Source organism: Danio rerio, chromosome 22 (assembly GCF_052040795.2).
Source record: "Danio rerio strain M-AB ecotype USA chromosome 22, GRCz13ab, whole genome shotgun sequence".
In the NCBI taxonomy this organism is placed as follows: Eukaryota; Metazoa; Chordata; class Actinopteri; order Cypriniformes; family Danionidae; genus Danio; species Danio rerio.
The window spans coordinates 24,180,641-24,197,388 of NC_141042.1; the positions used below are offsets into that span (position 1 = coordinate 24,180,641).

Genomic DNA, 16,748 nt, shown 5'->3' on the forward strand with positions numbered 1-16,748 from the left:
ATGAAAGGTTTTTGATCCACTTCAAAAGTTGACTACTGTATATCACAATATAGAGTTTCTTATTATTTTCTTCTTATTATTCACATTATTATTTTTCAATTTAATGTATATACTCAAATGTGCTCATTCATATGTGATTCTCTTTTTTTCACTTTATTTAGAACTTCAGGGTAAATATTTGGTTATGAATGTAGAAATATAAACTGCATATTTGTCAATATAAACTGCATAGTTGCGATCTCAACAACTTCATTCTCGCCTAAAAAAGCCTCAAAAGTACATGATGTAATCCAACAGCAGCAATATTTCTCAAACTGTAGAGTGTCCTCTGCTTGTTGCTGTATGTGGGTGAAGTATTACACAAGGGTGAAGTGTGAAGAGGTGGTAAGAGTGCTGTTATTTGCAGAATATTGCATGGCTATCAGCCAATCAGATTTAAGAACCAGACAGAACAGTCACATTGCACAGCTCTAGTGCGCAGTAAATGTTAGACTCGACATGATCACTTTTTATAGAACCTTTTATCAGTTTTCATTTTTTCGATGTCTTGTTTATACAGGAGATTCGAAGGCTTCCAAAGGTTATGGATCGAATTCGCAGCATCTACCGACTCACTCTTCGAAAATGTAAGATGGATGCTGAGAGAAACAAAGTCAAGCAGAAAATGAACACTTCTCTCAATGGAAGTTTTCTTCTCCAGGCCACCCCTCGTAAATCAAAACCAGTGGCCAGGTATGCAGCTTTTCCTGATATCTACAGAATAAAACATTGGTTAAACTTTATTTATATAGTCCATTTTAGACATTCTGTTGACTCTTAGTGACATTTTTTTTCTAGCTAGTTCACATTAGCATTGGAAGGTTATGATGAAATACTTTAATAGTCAGTAAAATGTCTCCTAGGGGACCATTAAAATAAAATAAAGTATTTCAAAAAACATAGAGGGCTGTATGGAATAAACTAACTTTGCCAAACATTTGATTTCCCCCAGGTTTGCTCCAGACTGGGTTTTACGGCGTGACAAAATGAAGGACATTGTGGATCCTCTCCGTGCTATTCAGATACTGGCTAATGCTCTCGCTATTGTGCCTTGAAAATATTGAAGCTAAAAAAATGATAAACCTGTGTGCTGGCAATGTGTTTTATTGTTTTTCAAAAGTGTGTTAGGCTTGTAAATATTGTGCATTCTTTGCATTGTGTATATGTTTTTATTACATTATCACTCAAATGTTGTGGACGAATGCTATCTGTGCATATTATGGTCTGTTCTGAGATGCTCATGTTAGCTCTTATATGCTGTAAATACAAGTGCTTTTTACGCATTTTAATTGAACATTAAAAAAACCACAGCTTTTCCCATTTGCTGTTGCTGTTTTGTCTGAAATTATTTTGAATATATATATATATATTTTTTTTTTTTTAATTCTGTCATTTACTCGCCCTTGACCACAGACCAGTTTGAGTTTTTTTTTTTTTTTTTTTTGTTCTGTTAAAAACACAACATACGATATTTTAGTTAATGTCAGATAATGTTAACCATGCTCGGATGAGACGTTAAACGAGGTCTTGACTCTCTGTGGTCATTAAAATCCCATGGCACTTCTTGTAAAGAGTTGTGGTGTAACCCCAGTGTCCTGGCCAAATTCCCTTCATCTGCCCTTACCCATCATGACCACCCTATCATCACCATCCATTGAATTGGCTCTATCACTGTTTCTCCACTTCATCTATAGCTGTGTGTGGTGAGCACACTAGCGTCGTTGCCCACCAAAGTATTATTAGTTTTGGCGTTAAGAGGGATTTCTTGTTTCTCGGTTGTTTTTGAGCTTTTTTAGTCTAAAATTAGTTGAATTAGCCCTAAATAGTTTAGAATTTTTCATACGATTGTTTTGACATTTTAAATGATGCGAACGAGACTTTACCAGGCAAAGGTTTCGAAATAAAAGCTAACGTTACCAACGGAATCCCATCAAGGAGCTTGCCTTTATAAAGCTGTTCAGGATGTTTTGTTGATCCCGCAAGGCGAAACCCGAGGTAAAGTAATTAAAAACTTTAGAGACTATTAAATGCTCAAATAATTTGCCGTTACGTTACTATTTGCGAGAATTGGTTTTCTCTGTATTTTAAATATTTCAGACAAAAGAAGCCAGGTAGGCTAACCGACACTGTGACCAGATTTTTAAATAGCCGTCTTGTTTTCTTTAGGTAAGCTGATTAATTAATTCCAATCTAAATCAATTTCTAATTCCAGTCATCTTTATGGAATTATAAGTCACTGAATATATTGTTTTGCCTTATTGCAAAATGAACTCCCTCAGGATATTAGAAGAGAGCCCACAGCCCTGTCAGTATTTGTTTTATGATAAACAGCTTTGTAGTTTATCATGTTTTGTGTTCACTTAATATGACATAAATATGTTAACAAAATTATTTATTTTGAATACAAAGATTTTAATTGCTGAATTAAGTGGTGTTGGGCAGCTGTTCTCATCTGCCTCCCTTTTTTTTTTTTTTACCAAAATTTATTTCTGCTACGGTTTGCTTAGGCTCTGTTCACTTCACACCAGGTATTAAGATGCGTTTGTGTTTTTCTCATCACAAGTGAACAAAGGAAACATTACAGTTCACACCTTATTTAATGTCTCTTTCAGCCACTTCTATGACGGAGGGTCTGTGGGTTGGTATTGGCTTTCTCTGAACTTTTAAATCTAATATTGCTAGTGAACAATGTATTGAAACTACCAAATTAATTAAATTCACTTTATGAAAAGGCTACTCTATGCATCAACTAATGAAAATATAGATACTTTATTTCCAATCAACTCCTAATACCCATCGAAATCAATTATATTCAGTGTGTTTGTATACAATCATTATGCAAATGATCAGGAACTCATCACATGGAAAGACAGGCTGCATGTATTTAATTCATAATACAGTACAATTTGTACAATTGTGAAATGTTATTGCACTATAAAATAACTGTTAAAAAGTAGTATAATTTCATTTAATAATTTATTTCAGTGATTTTGAAGAGGAATTTTCAGCTTCATTACTCCAGTCTTCAGTCACATGATCCTTCAGAAATCACTCTAATATTAACTATTATTAATATTATTAATGGTAATAGCTCTAAAAGCAATAAAAAAAAATTAATAATTATTTACCAATTAAATGATTATTTTGCTTTACATTTAAAAAAATGCCGAAATGATGAACAAAGTAAGTTTCTTAAAGTAATAAAAAAAAAACTCTCAAACTTTTGACTGGTAGTTCACTGTGTTTATGAAGGAGCTCAGAAGGTAAAGGTGGTTCTTTATAGTTCGAACGGAATATATTCAATTGTATTTAATATTTTATATTTAATATTTTGCGGTAATTAAAAAATTAAACTTGTGTGACAAAAATTTGAACCGAAACAAGAACACATGACTTTAATAGCAGGTGTGAAACTTTTGTTGAGTCACGAAAGTCATTTAAAAATATTAAATAACACAAAATGCACAATATTTTGTGAAATGGCACAATGTAAAAGTAAAAAGATATTTATTTACACTTATTTTGTTTTTCTTATGTAATTGCCCGATAGTAAAAATATTCTTCATACATGCAATCATATATACAGTTTTTAAATGTTTTTCTTAGCATTCTTTAATTTAAATATTTCTAAAGGTGATCTGCAAAGAAACCCATCTGATTCTTTAGCAATGTTCCTACTGTCACACGCACATTGGCAAAGTCATCACACCATCATTGCACATTTGTCTTGAGCTGCCAATCATTTTGCCTTTCTGACATGTAAAGGCAATGTATTCCTTGTGTTCTGAGAATATCTTGTGCTTTGGACCCCACCTCAATGTTATACCTTTTTCATCCATTTCCTCCACTGTCACCATACAGGGCTCTGAAACAATTCCATCACACACACACACACACACACACACACACACAAAAAAAAAAACTGTCAGTGACACTAACAGTATACATCCATTGAGTCATTCACCCACCATCATTTTTAAGATGGAGTCAAACCTACATAAAAGGACAAAATCACTACTTGCTCTGTAGTGTGTTCATACTTACTCAAACAGTTAATTTTCCCAATCCATTCGCCATACTGGCAGGTCATGTGACTGGAGTAAGATGGACTATCATCAAGCACGTATTTACTGAAGCATCTGTATTCAACATTTTCACTTGAAAAATATTCTTTTTTGGTCATTTCTATTGTGTCTCCATTGGTCACATTGGGTGGTGGCCCACATCTCCCTGAGGGTGAAACGGACATTATTTTACACTGTCATTACCAAGAAAACTACATTACTCTGTGTTTAAAAGTTCCAGCTGTGAAAATCTTGTAGTATATATATTTCTTAATATACATGAGTGTGCAGCTGATTGCATTTGTTGGCTGCCTCTTGTTAAGAGTTAAAGTTTACTGGCCACTTTATTAGGTACACCTGTCCAGCTGCTTGTTATCCCAGATTTCTGATTAGCCAATCACATGGCAGCAACTCAATGCATTTAGGCATGTAGACACGGCCAAGACGATCTGCTGCAGTTCAAAGCGAGAATCAGAATGGGGAAGGAAGGTGATTAAAGTGACTTTGAATGTGGCATGTTTGTTGGTGACAGACAGGCTGGTCTGAGTATCTCAGAAACTGCAGATCTACTGGGATTTTCACGCACAGCCATCTCTAGGGTTTACAGAGTTCTGTGGGTGCAAATGCCTTGTTGATGTCAGAGGAGAATGGCCAGACTGGTTCCAGCTGATGGAAAGGCAACAGTAACTCAAATAACTTCTTACACCCAAAGTATGCATTAGTGCATCTCTGAATGTACAGGGTGGGCCATTTATATGGATAAACCTTAATAAAACGGGAATGGTTGGTGTTATTAACGCCCTGTTTGTGGCACATTAGTATATGTGAGGGGGCTTGTAAATAACTCATGAAAGAATAAAGTTACATTAAAACCAAGCACACTATTGTTTTTTCTTGTGAAATCCCCAATAAGTTTATTAAAGTGTATCCATATAAATGGCCCACCCTGTACAACACGTCCAACAGCAGAAGACTACACCGGGTGCCACTCCTTTTAGCTAAGAACAGGAATCTGAGGCTACAATTTGCACAGGCTCACCAAAAATAGAAGATAGAAGATTGGAAAAACGTTCCCTGGTCTGAGGAGTCTCGACTTCTGCTGCGACATTCAGATGGTAGGGTCAGAATTTGGCATCAACAACATGGAAACATGGATCCATCCTGTCTTGTATCAACAATTCAAGCTGCTGCTGGTGGTGTAATGGTGTGGTGGATATTTTCTCAGCACACTTCAGGCCCATTAGGACCAATTGAGCATTGTGTCAACACCACAGCCTACCTGAGTATTGTTGCTGACCATGTTTATCTTTTTATGACCACAGTGTTCTCATCTTCTGATGGCTACTTCCAGCAGGATAACATGCCATGTCATAAAGTGTGAATTATCTCAGACTGGTTTCTTGAACATGACAGTGAGTTCACTGTACTCAAATGGCCTCCACAGTCACCAGACATCAATCCAATAGAGTACCATCGAGGGCATCGATTTCACTATGTGTGTTTTTGCTGAAAAGTCTTTCATTGACACTTAAAGCAGAAGCCCCTATTTCACTGCGAAATAAAAGTAAACTTAATTTCTCTCTTTCATTTCTCACTCTGTCCCATTTGACTTGCTAGCGTTACTTTTCCTCTCATCTCGGCTGTTACAGGGATACTTCTGGATACAAACATGAGTGTGTCTGCAGAGTGAGTTTTCTCCTCCTCGTCTATCATGGATTAGTCGTGATTGCTGCCGCCGTAAACAGCGCCAGGCCGTAAGAGCCAATCGCAGCCCTTTCAGTTTAGCATCTGACCAATCATTGGGGTGTAGGAAAGAACTCTCTAGACAAGGCTCAGAAAGTATATGTGTGTATATGTTTATTTGTTATAAATGCTCATATTGTTCTGTGCATGTACTTGAGTTTTTAAAGGTGCAGCTTATATACCTGACTGTATTAAAGGACAAAAATGTATTACAAATAATATATAAATATAAATATATTTATACATTTTAATACATGAATTGCTGCAGTAAAGAAAATATAAAACTGTATGGAAAGCATCATCAGTGCACCGAGATATCGAATTGAACCGCATTGCTGCCATGATAATTGTAACACAACCATGAGACCAGTGTAAGTTCACACTGTAAGATATACCTAATAATATGTCCGGTGAGGGTTAATAACCTTTCAATATAAAATCTTTACTACTTCCTTACAAATAAATATTGACCAAAGTTTGCTTGTTAATTATACCCATATGAATTGTATTTACACAATTAGCGTCAAATAAAGTGCTATAGATTTTTCCTCTTTTAACTTTACTAGTTTGTAGCTCTACTGTTGCTTTAGGGATTGCATGTTGGTCCAAGATAAGAGATTTGTGTGCTTGAGTTTTATGAGCATTTACTTTTATATGAGCTTTGGTGATTCTTGCAAATAGTGGTAACACAACACAGTTAATTAAACCTGTAATGTTACCTCCTACACAGATAGGGAACGGGGCATTCCATTCCTCATTTGACAAGCAGGTGATTTTATTTAGCCCTAGTAATTTAGATCCCCTTCCAGCACATGAAAAAGTTAATGTGTGTCCAGGTTCGACTGAAATCTCAGGCCCTGGTTGTCCTTCAACATCTGACCTCATGTTTACTGTGAGGTTTGCAGCACATGCGACCTCTAAAAAACTAAAAGACCAGATATACTTCTGTGTTGAGTGATTGCCATAGCACACATTGAATACCTTGTAAGTTGCTAATGCCGTTGTGAGCATTTACATTTAGTCATTTAGCAGACGCTTTTATCCAAAGCGACTTACAAATGAGGACAAGGAAGCAATTTACACAACTAAGAGCAACAATGAATAAGTGCTATAGGCAAGTTTCAGGTCTGTAAAGTCTAAGAAGGGAAGTATTAGTAGTATTAGTATTTTATTTTTATTTTTTGGGTACAGTTAGTGTGATATTCAGAGGCAATTGCAGATTAGGAAGTGAAGTGAAGACTAAATAGTTGAGTTTTTAGTCGTTTCTTGAAAGTAGCGAGTGACTCTGCTGTTCTGATGCAGTTAGGGAGTTCATTCCACCAACTGGGCAGATTGAGCGTGAGCGTTCGCGAAATTTTTGCCTTCTGTCTGTCCTGCTCTGCTAGTAACACTCCAGTAGGCAGTTCTAATTTCTTTGTTGGTATTTTGAGTTTACGCTGAAAGTACGTGCCATTATAAGCCCCAGAAATCACTGGATGTTTAACAACTTCATAAGTATAAAAGTAAATAAAAAACAAAAGTATCCATCTGAAGATCCTCCACGGCACTCAAATGTCATAATGCTAAGATGGCTAAAAAGTATTTGTGACAGATGTTTTCAAGAGTTCACAATTAGATCATGATTTATATATAGCTTGTTTGGCATGCTGTCTCGGGAGAGAGCCCTGAACTCAAGAGATCCTCGAGCCCAGAGCTCCCCCCTTTCGCAGGGTGAGGGGAGATTGAGCTCAGGTCGATCTCAAACTCCCCCGCTGCTGAGGCCAAGGCGAACTTTCTGAGAGTAAGACAGATTTAAGCTTATTTTATCTATAATATAGAGCACATTTGGATGGTGGGAGGAAACCGGGGAACCTGGGGGAAACCCACGAGGACACAGGGAAAACATGCAAACTCCGCACAGAAATACCAGATGGCCCAGCGAAGACCCAACGCCATTGGTATTCTTGCTGTGAGGCAACAGTGCTAGTCACTGAGCCACCGTGCCGCATATTCAGGATAGAGGGGGGTTTCTTCCAGAAGAAGATAGTTGTAGAAAGGAAATGAGGATATACATATAGTGACTTAGGATCCTCTGATTGGAGGATCATGATTAGTTCATATAGACCAGCTGGGTCAATCATGAGCACATGCTCCTCTCGAAATTAGTTTAAAATAAAACTTCACTTAATGAATAACGTTTAAAACAAAGTGTTTCTTTTATATATACAGTTGAAGTCAAAATTATTAGTCCACACTTTAAATTTATTTATTTTTTTTTAATTTTTCCCAAATGATGTTTAACAGAGCAAGGACATTTGCAAGGAAATCACAGTATGTCGATAATATTTTTTCTTCTGGAGGAAGTCTTATTTGTTTTATTTCGACTAGAATAAAAGCAGTTTAGTTATTAAAAAAAACAAACTTTTAAGGTCAATTATTAGTCCCTTTAAGCTATATATTTTTTTGATAGTCTACAGAACAAACTATTGTTATACAATAACTTGCCTAATTACCCTAACCTGCCTAGTTAACCTAATTTACCTGGTTATGTCACTTTAAGCTGTATAGAAGTGTCTTGAAAAATATCTAGTCAAATATTATTTACTGTCACCATGGCAAAGATAAAATAAATCAGTTATTAGAGATGAGTTATTAAAACTATTATGTTTAGAAATGTGTTGAAAAAAATCTTCTCTACTTAAACAGAAATTGGGGGAAAGAATTCTGACTTCAACTGTAAATATGTTTTTGTTCTGCTGTTATTAAAACCGTTAAATGTGTAAAAACAGTTCTTATATTATTAGAACAAATTTGTAAATCCTACCGGCACATTTTGGATAAGGGTTATCCCATGACCCATTTGACAGGCATTCAATTGCCCGTTGGCCGAACATCGTCATGTTTCCATCTGTACATTGAAAAAGTAAGATATGGCCAGGCTTATACGGTGAAAAGGTACTTGGATGTCCAAATAAAATTTTAACATTGATGAGATGCCCAGCACTACAAGTAACTTCTGTTGATGAAAATAAAATATCATTAATCATAATGTCTTTTAAAGTGTTACTTGAATAAAGAACAGTTAATAGTAGCTGACTTTATCCAGTGGCATAAAATAAGAGTAAACAAGACATAAATTTTTTTTTTACAGCAGTGTGAATAAAAAGTTTCATATGAAGCTTATTTTATATTTATATAACTTCACTTCAGTTTTATAGTTTATTCATGTTTATTTATAGTTTATAATAGTTCATTTAATTTTTGATTGACATTTGAATTGTATCAAATTGTAAGATATAGACTGCAAAGTTAAGAAAAACAGTGTATAAATTCAGGCAAGTATTATAAACACTAGTTTAAACGGTAACACTTTACAATAACAGTACATGAATAATGATGTATTAATATGTAAACTAAACATTACTTTATTATGAATCAATAATGAGTTAAGGTATGCACTAATCATGAATTAACTTTACAACATGATTCACATGAGTTCATGTGTGAATTATGGCTACCTTAATTACTTGTTAGTTCATGATTGTTTGTTAATTAGTGTATTAATTACCACATTAGTTTATGCTTAATTTAACCATGATGAACTCATGATATGTTAATGTATAATTATGTTGTGACTTTACTTGGAGGGGCACATCATCATTAACCAATTCTTAACTACTCATGAACTCCTTATGCACGTCCAATAGTGAGTTTACACTAAATAACAATAGAAAAGTGTTCTGTCAACATCAACATGAAGAGGAGTTCATAAGTAGTTAAGGATGAGTTAATAGTGATGTGCCCCTCCAAGTAAAGTCAATACATAACTATACATTAACAGCTAATGAGTTCATGTTGGTTACATTTAGCCGAAACGTAAATGTTAATTAATACATTAATTAACAACATGTACTAACAAGTAATTAAGGTAGTCGTTATTCACACATGAACTCATGTGACTCATGTTGTACTTAAAGTTAATTCATGATTAGTGCATACCTTAACTCATCATTAATTCATAATAAATTAATGTTTAGTTTACATATTAATACATCATTATTCATGTACTGTTATTGTAAAGTGTTACCGTTTAAACAAGCATGGTTATATTAGTTATTTATTAGCATTTTAATGGCTGTTTAAAACATCTGCCATATACATTTACCATTGTGTTACCTTGAGCATTTGTTGAGACACCCATGATAATTAATAGAAGACAGTGACAAGTCATACAGTGTTTCATTTTCAAGCTGTAAAACATGACACGTGGTTTAGTACTATATAGGCACCAAATCAATTACACTATTTATATTTAACACAAAGCAAAGATTGTTTGGTATTACACACAAATTAGTATGGAAGAAAACATTTGATTACCTGTTCTCCAAAAGATATTTAGGAATTTTTGAGGCTGGTTATGCCATGAGTTTTTAAAGACTGAAAGTAGCCGCCCCCTTGACTCTGCCCCACCAAACAGGACTCAGCCCCACCCCCAGTGATTTCTCTGAAAACTCAATACTGACCTATTTGTAAGCTTAAGAACTGAAATTTTTATGTTAGTTTTGTATGCAAAGATTCAAATTTTAATCAAACTTGCTGACCTAGAATATTGAGTTGTACTTTAAGATGTCTTATAGTGGTTTCTGAAATGAACTAGCACAGAAGTACAACTTTGTCCATCACAGAACTTTATTCAGGATGTCTGTGGGGTCTTAAAAAGTATTAGAAGGCCCTTAAAAGTTATTAGAAATTCCTAATTGCATTTGTACGAGGTCTTAAAACAAACAAAAAAGCATAAATGTATTTATTTTCCTCCTAATATTATCAACGGTGTGCTCGATCCTCGCGATTGGTTCGGGCTGGGTCACATCCTGCCAAGCTCCTCCATCTGTCTGATGTCATGTAATTTGGGACAAACACGGAAAGGTGATGTGACGCTCTCCACATGTAGTGAAACCATAGAGTGAAACAGATGACACAATGGGAAAATGTAAGTTTGCGTTCTCCTGGTTGGAGAAAGACAAGTTTAAACAGTGGCTGAAGTCTGTCCCTGAAAAAAACAGCGTGATTTATTATTTCAAGCTTTTATTATTGATGTATTATTTCTGAGTTCTGTTGCATGGTTGTGTTCCATTGATTTCTTTAACTACAACTGTTTATTAACAGCTGTTCATTATGCTAGGGTTTGATACTGATTAAAACTTGCAGTGGTGATGAGGTCTTAAAATATTCTGAGGTCTTTAAAAAGTCTAAAAAGATTTAGAAATTTCCCATAGGATTCCTGCATATACCCTCTTATTAATTGGCACAAAGTGAATTTAGAACCTCATCTTTAAATGAACTTTTCTTTACCCATACTACACACTACATGATTTTCAAAGATTTCACCTCACTTCATTGACACCACATGACTGTTTTGGTATAATGAAGTTGCTGTTGCTAGTGGCCACAAAATCACACGTGTCACATGGAAGAATCTCTGACAACTCATTATCTTGTTTAAAAACACAATACTTCATAGCCATGCTGTCAGATTCATGCTTGCAGTGCAGGTTTGTATAAAAAGTAACACAAACAGAAGTCTACAAATGAGAGTGGGTGAGGAAATAAGACCACTTGTAAATGACCTTGCTTAGTATCATGCACTTCTGTTGGCTGTAGGTTGATGCTGTCATTTTCAATCAAAACATATTTTCTGCTGAAGACTGAAGATCTAGATGTTTAGTCTGCTCAATATTTCTCAAGCGCTGGTGATGATTTGATGCTTTTTTCTTTCTTGTTTTTAAAAATGTGCCTTTTGTATTCAAACAAGCAAGCATTGATTTTTCATTGAAATGGGTCATAAAATTGTAAACCGTTAGCTGGAGAAGTTAGTCATATTAATGCATGCACATTTTAAATGTTGCCTTCAGTTTTATTTGACAAAAATCCAAAACAGATAAACTCAGTCGGGCAAAATATTTGATTTGCTCTATTTGTTACAGGAACAGCAGATGCTTCAAAAATGTTTTATTCATATTTTCACTCACACACAGGCAAAATCATCACTCCATCATAGCATATTGAAAATGAGTTACCAATCATTTCACCCCTCTGACATGCAAATGTGATTGCATCCTTGTGTGGTGAGAATATCTTGCGTGGTGGACCATATTTCAGCCTTATACCTTTTTCATCCATTGTATCCAATGTCACTGAACAGGGCTCTGAAACACACCAACATTGAAATCACTTTTAGCGTTACAAAGTACATACATTAATTCATCAACACAACCTACTTTAGGACTACATTGATTGAATCTTTGTACAGTTTGGGCTAGGCCTGGGCGATATTGCAAAAAAATCATGCTATCATGTTTGATATTATTCGATATCGGTAATAATTAAGTATTTTTAACAATACATTTAGGAGTATTAGGATTTTCTTTATTTAACCACTTTTTTATTTACCAACATTATTAAGGAAAATAGTTTTAATGGTCAAACAAATATTAAAACAAAATATATGTTATCTTTATTATAAAACAAACATAAGTGTTAAAGAGACTCTTAAACTTGATATATAAAATGTTACAAAGTAACAAGCGTAAAGTGAAAATACTGAACAATCAAAGCAAACTTTAAGGTAGATCAACAGAAGGTAACATAAGGCTTTAAGGTGTGAATAATAATAGTGATGCAGTATACCTCAAGTTCTGTAAACAATACAAATTGTGATAATCTAATCTGAGCTTTTAAGTAAAGGAACCAATCATCATTATTCAAATACATACTGCAACAAAAGTTGTGAAGTTGAATGACATTATCCCTATGCTAAACGATTTTTTCAGATGGGGTGCTAGTGGCTGGGATGCCAAAAAAAGAACGAACCTTTACTTCTGCTTCGATACAAGTTTATGGGAAAAAGTAAAAACCGCTTCAGTGTCTGTGTTTGTCTGAGGTAATTAGTCTGCAATTAATACTGAAATTTGTATATGCCCTACTAAGTGTGAAGCAGATTGGTTAGTTCTACTTACATGAGCTGCAGTGCACACTCGGCATTCTCAAAAGTTGAGATGTTTTCAACTAGGTTTACCTGGAAAATGCACCTGCGCCAGCCACATGTGCGCCTTCAAGTGCAAGTCACATGTCTCCATTGGAAATGACAAACTTACACCATAAGCTTATTGGCATTCGGTATGTAGTTTCGATGTGAATCGATATAGTTTTTTTTTTAAACATGTGGCTGCTGAGCATGCGCCTTGGATAAAATGTGTTTTAAATGCATCCAAGGTGCACGCTCACCAGCCACATAAAAAAAAAAAAACTATATCGCTTCATATCAAAACTACAAACCGAATCTTTTTTATAATTATTGACAATGGTGTTCGGTCAATAAATATCATTACCATTTTTAGCCCAGTCCTTGTTTGCGCTGTTCCATGTGTACATTTAATACACAGGGTGCATGAAACATAAATGTATTTGTGGCTGCTGTGTTAACAAACATGCTGAATTAGAAATTTACAATCTAATGTTGTTTAACTTTTATTTGAGCAGTTCTTCTGTTTCTAAGTTGGAATTTGTAATTTTTGGTTTTGTACTACTCATTGATTGAGTTGATTTTAATACATACGTCTAAACTAGCTTGCGCAATATTTAATATGTAACTTTTCAACTTAAAATTAATAAATCTAACAAATTCAGAGATTCATCTATGCAGTTGTACACTGCTAAACGTAATAATTTACAGTTATCATAATGCAGGGTAATAACATCAATAGTTTTCCATGACATATGATTAATACAATATGTAATAAGGTACTTTAGATGGATTATTTGAATAGACTGTCTTCCAGGGGTTTGTTAAATTTGTCCATTTCTGTTTAAATGTAACTGTATTTTGTGGCATTCATGCCTGGGTGTAGTGTGTTCATACTTACTCAACAATAAATTTTCCCTGTCCATTCTGCATCCTGGCAAGTCATGTAGCTGGAGTAGGAGGGACGATCATCCATCAAAGCACCTGTATTCAACCCTCTCCCCTGAGCTGCATATTCTGTTTTTGGCATGTATATTGTATCTGCATTGTCCACATTTGGTGGTGGTCCACAAATCCCTGAGAGCAAAGCACATAATTTTTTTGACTGTCATTACCAAAAAGAAAAAAATCTTATTAAATCTCAATATTAGCCAAAAATCGTTTTATGTTATTAAATAACTTTAACTTGGCACAGGGGATACATGCCCCTCAGTTTTCAAAATCCCATTTATTGCCCCATTTAAAAAAAAAAAAAATGTAAGAATGGACAGAGAGAGTTTGCATGAGTCAATGTGTTAATGCAGGAAATGTGATTTATTATTGAAAACGTCCCTATCCCCCACTCCCTTACATCCTTATATTAATTTAATTCATTTTAATGAGTTTTAATAACTATTTACTTTAAAATGAATAGTAGTGATGCTTGTGATCTGTTAATAAAACTCAACTTAAACCCATGACCATACCTCCTACTCATTTAGGGAATGGGGCGTCCCATTCTCCATTTGACCGACAGGTGATTATGTTCTGTTCATGAATTTGAGCACCCCGAACACATGAAAGAGTTACTGTGTGTCCAGGTTTGACTGAAATCTCACGCCCTGGTTGCCCCTCAACATCTGATCTCATGTTCACTGTGAGGTTTGCAGCACATGTGGCCTCTAAAAGAACAGAAAGATGCGGTCAGTCAATGATTCATCCTCCATGTCAGTCACAGATATGTCTTTGTCCAGCTAGAAGGTTTTACTTTAAGTGGCCGCACCTTCACATCTAGGAAAGGCACTGCTCCATTCTCCATTCACCAGGCAGGTGATTTCTCTTTGCCCTTTCAATTTCATCCATGGCTCTGTACATGAAAAAGTCATCCAGTGTCCAGGTTTGATGGGGCCCTCAATATAAGGGAACCGCTCAAATTTTAAGTTTTTTGACATTGCCACTAGAGAAATAAGAAATTGTCTCACATTTATCCACTAGAAACTTAACTTCTATTGACAATTAGATTTTTGTCAAGAAAACAATTAATGCAGCAGTCTTTGTTTCACAACTTCATTAGTTTCACTTACGTGTAGTCAATTGAGTTAGATTAAGAGTGGTAATTTGTTAACATCAGAACCACCATGAAGTAAGTTGGGGTCACTGCCTTTTTCATATGTACATAACAGACCTTTAATAAAATACTGAAGCCACACTTAACACACTTAACTTTTACTAAAAATTGTTTCATTTACTGTTCTTAGGTGTTAAAATTGTTTGGATGAAACCAAATAAAAAACGGCGCTGTACATTTATACCTGTAAGCACTAGCATGGGTCAAATTTCTTCGCTATATAGTGCCAGTGTTTATGCTCAGCAATGACTTTCACCCTCACTCATTGAATTTGTGGTTATAATGAATAAAGTCATAATGTGTATAAGAAGCTGATTTAGTAGAGGTATTGGAAGCACAAAAGACTATGAATGACGAAGTCTGATTGTGGGGAAATAAGTTAAAGTACGAGTTGCTTAAGCATCTGAGACAATGCACAATTAAATTAAATTAAGTGTTTTTTTCTACTCATGAATGTCCAGGCTTTATTGCTGTTGTTCTTTTATGTAAACTAATATAAAAGACTAAACAAATAAATAATTAGATGAAGCTGTGGGCTAGAATTTGTCATTGCATCATATATCATAATGTTATAAATTATATTGTTCATTCTTGTCTGTACTGTAATCTATTTTAGTAATTTAAATGTTCCCACCTCAGTGGGACGACCCCTGTAGTTTGTGCAAAAACAAAGTTTTTTTGAGCAGTGGTTGGGCAAGATTGCTAAGTGGTTAGTAAAGATTATCATCATCATCAAACTAGACATATTAATCGTTGGTGGCTTTAGTCTTCATGTTTGAGACAACATTATAAACAAACACTTTGATAGCTTTTATAATACTTTTCATAGTGTATTGAACAACATGTGGATATTTAAAACATGCTTTCTTTAGTTTGTGTTACCTTCAGCATTTGTTGAGACATCCATAATCGTTAATAGAAGAAAGAGAAAAATCTTGAAGTATTTCATGTTCAAGCTGTAAAACATGACAGATGGCCTTTGCATTGCTAATAATCCGTATCGACTGAATCACCTACTGAATATATATATATATATATATATATATATATATATATTCACAAAGCAAAGAATTGTTTGGTATTACACATAAATTAATATGGAAGTAAAGTCTAATTACCTGTATTCCAAGAGATATTCGTGAATGTTTGAGGCTGGTTGTTTTGCTATGCGTTTATGAAGACTCTGAGTAATGTTGCTGAAAGTAGCTGGCCCCTTGACTCCGCCCCACCAAACAGGGCTCAGTCCCATCCCCAGATATTTTACTGAAAACTCAATAGCAACCTAATTTTAAGCTTAAGTACTGCAACATGCGTTAGTTTAGTAATGCACAGATGCACTACAAAAATTCACATTGTAATTAAACTTGCTGACCTAGAATAATGAGTTGTGCTACAATATGTCTTATAGTGGTTTCTGGAATGAATTGGCACAGAAGTATAAAAAGTGTCCCATTTAATGATTTTTTCCCTGTTTCACATCACTGTTTCTGTGACGCCACATGACTTTGTATGATGACGTTGCTGTAGTTTGCGCATTACATGAACAATCAACAACATTGTTTTCACTAAAGAATCTCTGAAGACTCTTGTCTCGTTTAACAAAACAAATGCACAATAAAAAAAGCAGGAGACTATGTAAGATGATTTGTGAATGTATTTCTAGTATAAAACTGTAATCCCTTAAAATAAAGATGATAGTATTACAATGCAGACTTTATTTTTGGAAAAATAGAAAACTACAAATTAGAGTGGTTGAGGATATAAAGACCACCTTAAAATAACACAAAACCGTATT

The 16,748-nt window shown here is 34.8% G+C and overlaps 2 protein-coding genes and 1 pseudogene across 4 annotated transcripts in view; 1 reads left to right on the forward strand and 2 right to left on the reverse strand.

The window, feature by feature from the left end:
- aspm (assembly factor for spindle microtubules) overlaps positions 1 to 1,362 on the forward strand; it is a 35,518-nt gene extending 34,156 nt beyond the window's left edge. Inside the window, exons 29-30 of one of the 2 annotated variants that reach the window (XM_087302746.1) lie at positions 560 to 732; positions 992 to 1,359. In XM_087302746.1, the coding sequence (XP_087158872.1) occupies positions 560 to 732; positions 992 to 1,094 (276 nt within the window). In that variant the 3' untranslated portion in view covers positions 1,095 to 1,359. 2 annotated transcript variants of the gene reach the window in all.
- A 2,045-nt stretch (positions 1,363 to 3,407) lies between these two features.
- LOC147831579 (complement factor H-related protein 1-like) lies at positions 3,408 to 10,273 on the reverse strand. Its single transcript, XM_087304399.1, has 5 exons — positions 10,203 to 10,273; positions 10,002 to 10,075; positions 8,650 to 8,841; positions 4,084 to 4,269; positions 3,408 to 3,904 (listed from the first exon to the last, which is right to left on the reverse strand). The coding sequence occupies exons 2-5, from the start codon at positions 10,066 to 10,068 to the stop codon at positions 3,720 to 3,722; spliced, it is 630 nt and encodes a 209-aa protein (XP_087160525.1). The 5' UTR covers positions 10,069 to 10,075; positions 10,203 to 10,273; the 3' UTR covers positions 3,408 to 3,719.
- Positions 10,274 to 13,747: 3,474 nt separating this feature from the next.
- LOC110439106 (complement factor H-related protein 3-like) lies at positions 13,748 to 15,860 on the reverse strand (annotated as a pseudogene). Its single transcript, XR_015522511.1, has 4 exons — positions 15,836 to 15,860; positions 14,609 to 14,782; positions 14,313 to 14,507; positions 13,748 to 13,923 (listed from the first exon to the last, which is right to left on the reverse strand). The product of XR_015522511.1 is annotated as a complement factor H-related protein 3-like, transcript variant X1 (transcript).
- Between the last annotated feature and the right edge of the window lie 888 nt (positions 15,861 to 16,748).